The sequence below is a fragment of the Alternaria metachromatica genome (assembly GCF_023757995.1).
Source record: "Alternaria metachromatica strain BMP 0045 chromosome Unknown scaffold_35, whole genome shotgun sequence".
NCBI lineage: Eukaryota > Fungi > Ascomycota > Dothideomycetes > Pleosporales > Pleosporaceae > Alternaria > Alternaria metachromatica.
The window spans coordinates 310041-316356 of NW_026055526.1; the positions used below are offsets into that span (position 1 = coordinate 310041).

Genomic DNA, 6316 nt, shown 5'->3' on the forward strand with positions numbered 1-6316 from the left:
TTGTATGCATAGCGAGGGCGTTTCTTGGGTTCTTTTCTTCAAACAAGCATGGCATGGTGTGGATTAGCATGGACATGGACTGGGTATGGAGTAATGATACCCAATGGGCGTATGGTTGGTGGAAATATCGCAGAAAAGCACCGTATGGTCAGAGTGAGAGACATGAAAGATGTGTTATGATGTGCTTAATTATCTTGTGTATTGTGTGGGCATGAGTGATGTTTATGATGTTGTGATGTCGGTAGTGATGCTTGCGAGCTGCGATGTGATGCGGTACGTTGTAGTGAAACGCTCATCGCGGTATCACTTGATAACTAGAAGCGGGATTTGGTTGAGCAGTCCTTTGGACCTGTGACTGGGGCGCTGTGTCCGTTGTATGTAGTGTATGATGGTGTGATGATGTGATGGGTTGTATTTGTCATTTGCATGGCTGTCGTACATTCACGTTATTCCTGTTTGATGTTTTTACTGTGATGGCGACAAGACTAGTTTGAGAGTTTATGTTGCGTCTGAGTGGTGGAAGTCGCGAAAATCGCGGAAGTGGTACGAGAGGAGTAGGTTGTTAAAAATGAGTAAGTTTGCGAAAGGACATCATATCGTGGAAAACATATGTGCGGCTCGTTGTCTTGCTGTTTACTGCAATACCATATAGCGGCAGCGACGATAGGCTTCTAGGAGGTAGTGATGATCCATGAGTGATCAAAAAGCGAAGCACGTGGAGAGAAGGCAGTGCCGAAGAGACTGTGCGTTCGACACGAGATACTACTTCAGCTCGCAGGTTTCACACGAGAGAAGTACTTATATAGGTCACCTTGCTCGTATTCTGCGCTACAGTATATGCACCTGTGTGTCCTTTTTAAATCATTGCCGGTGAATTGGAATCATATTTATCTTGATTGCAAGGTCGCGTTCCCTGGTTATCTAGACTGAGATGTTACTCAGTCCAAGTAAGATCTGACCGAGCCATTAGTACAATTCCAATCTCGTGAGCGTCATGTTGCTAACCTTTTGGATATAGCGCACCCCGATGGTTATGCCGTCTTCATCTTGGAACTGGGTCTTGTCACCAAATTCGGGATTGTCTTCGTCTAAACATGTTAGACAGGTCACGACGATGTCTGTATACTTGTCGCCCATGCAGCTGGGTAGTTCGCGCTGCGCAAGTCCGACGAGCGTTTCCTTGAGCGATGCAGCTTTGGTCACTTCCTTCTTCTCGGTATAGCCCGGCGGCGGCAAGAGTTGCGATGGATTCGCTTCATTCGTGCTGTTGTACGTGACGAGCGTGCGCCACATGCCTATCTCCAGTAAGCACACACCGAGGCTATAGATGTCATGCTGCATCGTGTATTCGCTTTCTGGTCTTAGTCCTTGTCGCTCCGGGTGGCGGTACAGATCCTTCTCCCAGGCGGCGTCGCCAGCCATCACAGTTCTTCCGTCCGCAGCGCGGAATTTCTCGAAGCCAACCAAGAATGAGAGTGTATACTCGGACTTCTCCGCATCGAAGACTAGGATTGTTTCGGGTCTGATGCCTTTGTGCACGAATTTGTAAGTGTGGACAAAAGTAACAGATCGTGCGAGCTGGAGCGCGAGGCGAAAGCGCGTGCTGAGACTAACGTTGGGTTTTGCTTCGATCAATATGTTGCGGAGACTCTGTGGTGATCGCACCGAGGACGGGATGTAGAACACGAAATCGTAAGCTGTGGTCGTTCTGCTATGTTTGCATACCTTGGCGACACCAAAGCATCTGAGCAGGCCAAATGAAAGCGCGTCTGCTCCATTGAGCTTGCGAGCGAGATCGCGTACGTCTGCGACTTGAATGTCGGGCTTGATGCCTTGTTGACTTGGGACGGAGTCTAAAACGAAGGTTTGGGTTTTGTCTGGCGTTTGACCTAAGGACGCTGTTGAGTATGAGATTGGCGTGCGCACAAAGCCCGAAGTCGCGTTGTCTGGTAGAAACACCTTCTTCTTCTCTCCGGTGCCTGATTCCGGTTTGAGTGATTCGCGAACTCCTATCGCAGAGAAAATGACATTGCGATCAACTGGTGGCAGCTCAGAATCGCTCTTGAAGAACTCCTGCAAATGATTGTCTATCAGCCGGTTAGACATCATCAGGGCTAGATACCAGGATGGATCAAAAGCCTGCTGCCACTTTTGCAGTTCGCTTATGGCGGCATCGAGGCTCTTTTTGACGAAAGGATACTTCCAATTATGATATTTCGTCTCCTTCGTCGTAGCACCCGCCGTTTTGGTGGTAATGGCGGTGTCTCGCTTCTTCTCAAGGTTTTGCACTTCGCCCACCGCAGCCTCCAACTTGATCTGCAGCACTCTGAGTGTCTGATCTTGCATGATCTTGAACTCTTCACCCTGTATGGTCTTGATCCTTTCGAGATATCGGAGTTGGGTTTGTATTCGGAACCAGCTGTTCCTCATCAATAGCACTCGCTCCTTGATCTCGTCCGAGGCATTTCGGTAGCTATTGTACAGGTCGACAAGGCGTTCGCCATATCTTAGACAAGTTTTAGTAGGAGGTTGCATTGAAAGTGAGACACTCACTTTATTGCCAGGTCAACAGTCGCGACGACTGCCAGGGCCACTTCAACCGACATTGCGAAGTCTTACGAGACTGTCGTGAGACGACTTGAGGGTCGCGATCAACAATGAACAGTTATAGAAAGAAGCGAGTAACAGCAGATGCACTGCAGGGTACGAGGCAAAGGGAATGCCTAGATTGGAGGGGTATTGTCAAGGATCAGACGGAACGGGTAGCGATAATCGTCAGTGGCTGAGAGTGAGGGGCCGACAAAGCTGCAAATAGACGCAGAACAGGCTGTGTATGACGGCGCAAGGCTAGTTAATATACATACGAGAAGAGATACAGGGTCGATCTCTACCACCTATGCGCAGTTGGGGGGCGAATAGGCAGTGCCTGCCGTGCCACCTGGGTACATCGGCGGGGTAGGCTGGGGTTGGATCATGACGCTGCTGCTGCTTCCGAAATACATCACACCCCTCTCACCTCTCGCACGCAGCATTACTTCAGCGCTGCTCGCATACCGGTTTTGTCGTGTGTTATGTGTTGTGTTTAGTTCTTCCAAGGCCTTCGCTACTTCCCCTTTGACTGCCCCACTTTCCACGCATATCGGAGCTATGGAGATAGTGCCGGAGTTAGTGGCCGATTCCAAACTGGACACTATCTTCAAGAAAGGTTTCACCATCCATCATGTTCGGACGCCGGATACGACTCCTCTTCTCGGGAAGAATAACAAGAAGGAGAAGTGGGAGCAGACCGAACAACTCGGCCAGGGATCGTTCGGTACCGTTTGGCTGCAGAAGCTGGTAGGGGCCGGCGGCGACAGTGACTCAAAGAGACGAGCCGTCAAGATCATCAAGAAGGGGCCTAAAGTCGACTACAAGCCTGAACTGCATGCGATAGCGAAGTTCTCTCAGGAGAAGGTGAGTATTCTTTCGTTCGGTCTCAAGCCATGACCCATCGGGTTAGGCAGGGCTGACGCACCCATGAATATAGTTCAGTTCATCGTTCGTCAAGTCGCTTGGATGGTACGATGATGACGAACATGTATACATCCCGATGGAATATTTTCCTCATGGCGATCTAGGCCGCTATCTTGACAAGTTCGGCCCGCTACCAGAGCACGAAGCCCAATGCATCGCCCATCAAATACTCGTCGGACTCAAGAGTATGCACGACAATGAGTTCGCTCATCGTGATCTGAAGCCACAAAATGTGCTAATCAAAGAGTGCGGCCCTAACTGGTGGGTCAAGCTCGGCGATTTTGGAGTCAGCAAACGTATGCAAGACGCCGCGTCGCTTAAAACATATACTGGCACGGAAGGCTACATGGCACCCGAAATTCTGATAAGAAAAGGTTGGGTCAGCTGTGAGGATCTCCTTGGACGCAAATCGTACACCAATGCCGTGGATATATGGGCTTTGGGCGCACTAGTTTTCCAGACTCTCACTGGCAGCGAGCCTTTTGAAAAGGATTTGGGATCGTACGTTGAGGGCAAAACGCCTTTTCCTTATCACATGTTGCAAGCGCAAAGCATTTCACGGAAAGGATGCGATTTACTTGAGAGACTGTTGCAAGTCATTCCTGAGAATCGTCCCAAAGCAGACGAAGCTCTTGAAGATCCCTGGCTCAAAGCACAAAAGGCTAGAGAGTCGATCGAATCATTGAGGTAAGAGAACAGCTATCATCCCCTTCCAGAAGATCAACATGCTCACATAACATAGGCCGGCCTCTATACTGTCTGAGAAAGACCAGAACAGGACCAGTTATCTCTTCAACAGAGCACAGCAGACATTATCTAATGCCGCGACTACGGCATCTCTGGCCTGGGGTGATGCGGAGCGTTCTACTATAATGATAAAAGCCTTCGACTCTGTCAAAACCTCGGCCAAAGAAAGGCTTTCCACATTCTCACGGCGCAATGTCGAGGCTACAGATCTAGACTCACACGGAAATGCTCTTGGTCTTACGACACTAGTAGAACGACCGTCACCACTTGCCAACGACTCATCTGCTTTCGACCTACCGACTGACCGCACGGTACAGAAGGCGTCTTCACAGTCGCAGGAATCACTCGGTGGGTCGACATTGAACCAGATCAATAGCTCAACACTCGCAGCAACAGTGGAAAGTGTGAAGAGTCACAGAAGTTCGGAAGAAGAGCGCCGATCCGGCAGCACTACACCACCATATGCGACGAGATCAGCAACACTACGCTCTGATCTAGGCAGTACAGACTCTCTACAAGAGACTGAAGAGTATTTTGACAGGCCGATAACAGCCGATGACTTTACCCTTTCACCTGGTACAACCCTATCAGAGGCATCACCGTCACAGTCAATATCGGACACGTCCCCAAGGGCGCCTAGCGGCCATTGGACGAGGGCGATGCCATTCTCTCAGATGTCCCTAGACAGTGCCAGTGCCAGCCCCATGAGTCCGGCGTGGTCAAAAGATTCTTCCATCGTTCGTGAGAAAGGCTGCACGATCAGGCCTCTCGAACTGCCAAGCGACCTTATGCATACTCTGGAGCCCGATGCATAGTAAGTGAACCATCTAATGAGAGTAACTTTGCGTTGACATCAGTATAGTGTCGTTATCGTACCAGGCTTGGGTGATCTTCCCGCCGAAATCTGGAGTAGAGACGGCTTCCACGATGAGCCACTTGTGCGCGACCTCACCAAGCACTACATGAACATCCAAGTCCTTGCACTCGAACACGGCTTACCAGTCAATGGAAAAGAATTCAATCGCTGGAATCAAGTAAGGGATAGTTCACACACGATGATGCAGCAGCTCCATGAATATCGCGAGCGGACTAACGTAAGTGGCCATACTACCCAAGTCAGCTACATAATCTAATAAGAACTGTAGACGATGTCACTACCCATGGTTTTTCTGGGCCACGGTATCGGAGGTATCTTCATAAAAGATGTGAGTCTATTGAAGCACAGAACAAGAAGGGTCAAGGCTGACGAAGACAAGTTCTTCTGGAAGTCTAGTAGCCTTGAGCTCCGAAGCTTCCCGGCCCAGTGGCATAAGGATCTCGTCAACAATACAGTCGGAATCATCTTTCTTGGAACACCCCATCCTACAAATGAAAACAAGGCAGATCATGAGAATATCCTGGGTATCATCACAAGACCGCCTACGTCCAGAAGGTCAAAGACCATCGATAGGAAGCTCATGGATCTGGACATCCAAACCGGATATGTCCGTTCACTTTCTGAGGAGTTCGACAAGTACATCCGCGAATCCCTTCCCAACATGCCTGTGTTATCAGTCTGGGATGGCCGAGAAACCAAGGCGATGCGAGTGGAAGAGACGAAGCTACTTGGACGGAGATGGAAAGCGGAAAAATACGTGGTATGTCGTAAAGAGATTACACATCACACCACAAACAGCTGCCTTTCGCCATACATGATTCTAACACATGCTATAGATTGTTACCTACGAATTAGCCAAGATTGGCTTGCCAAATGAACAAATGATGGTGGCTGACTGCGACCACTATGAGTTGTGCACGCATTACAATCCTGAGTTTCGACAAAAGATCATCGGCTTCTGTCATGAGAAGCTCCTGGAAGCACATGGCAAAATGCTGGGAAGGCCAGGAAGCTCATCCATCGCTTCAAGCAACGTCTTGGGCGAAAGCTCGAATGTGCCTTCGCCATGGTAGTACCCACGTTAATGGTACTGGGTGGCAATGTGTATTTTTAACAACACTCGTTACTTGCCGTTTATCCACCATCACTGCACCTACATTACGTCTCTTGCAGCTACAC

The 6316-nt window shown here is 49.5% G+C and overlaps 3 protein-coding genes across 3 annotated transcripts; 2 read left to right on the plus strand and 1 right to left on the minus strand.

The window, feature by feature from the left end:
• Positions 1-966: 966 nt before the first annotated feature.
• Positions 967-2606, minus strand: J4E83_009722 (uncharacterized protein; the record flags this gene model as incomplete). Its single annotated transcript, XM_049336607.1, has 2 exons — positions 967-2506; positions 2554-2606. 2 exons carry the CDS (start codon positions 2604-2606, stop codon positions 967-969), a joined length of 1593 nt encoding a protein of 530 aa, XP_049184388.1.
• Positions 2607-3147: 541 nt separating this feature from the next.
• On the plus strand, positions 3148-5075 carry J4E83_009723 (uncharacterized protein; the record flags this gene model as incomplete). The annotated part of the gene is made up of 3 exons (XM_049336608.1): positions 3148-3453; positions 3527-4200; positions 4256-5075. The coding sequence occupies 3 exons, from the start codon at positions 3148-3150 to the stop codon at positions 5073-5075; spliced, it is 1800 nt and encodes a 599-aa protein (XP_049184389.1).
• Positions 5076-5420: 345 nt separating this feature from the next.
• J4E83_009724 (uncharacterized protein) lies at positions 5421-5897 on the plus strand (the record flags this gene model as incomplete). The annotated part of the gene is made up of 1 exon (XM_049336609.1): positions 5421-5897. A coding segment is annotated over one exon (477 nt), but the record flags the coding sequence as incomplete, so codon positions are not given.
• Positions 5898-6316: the final 419 nt, after the last annotated feature.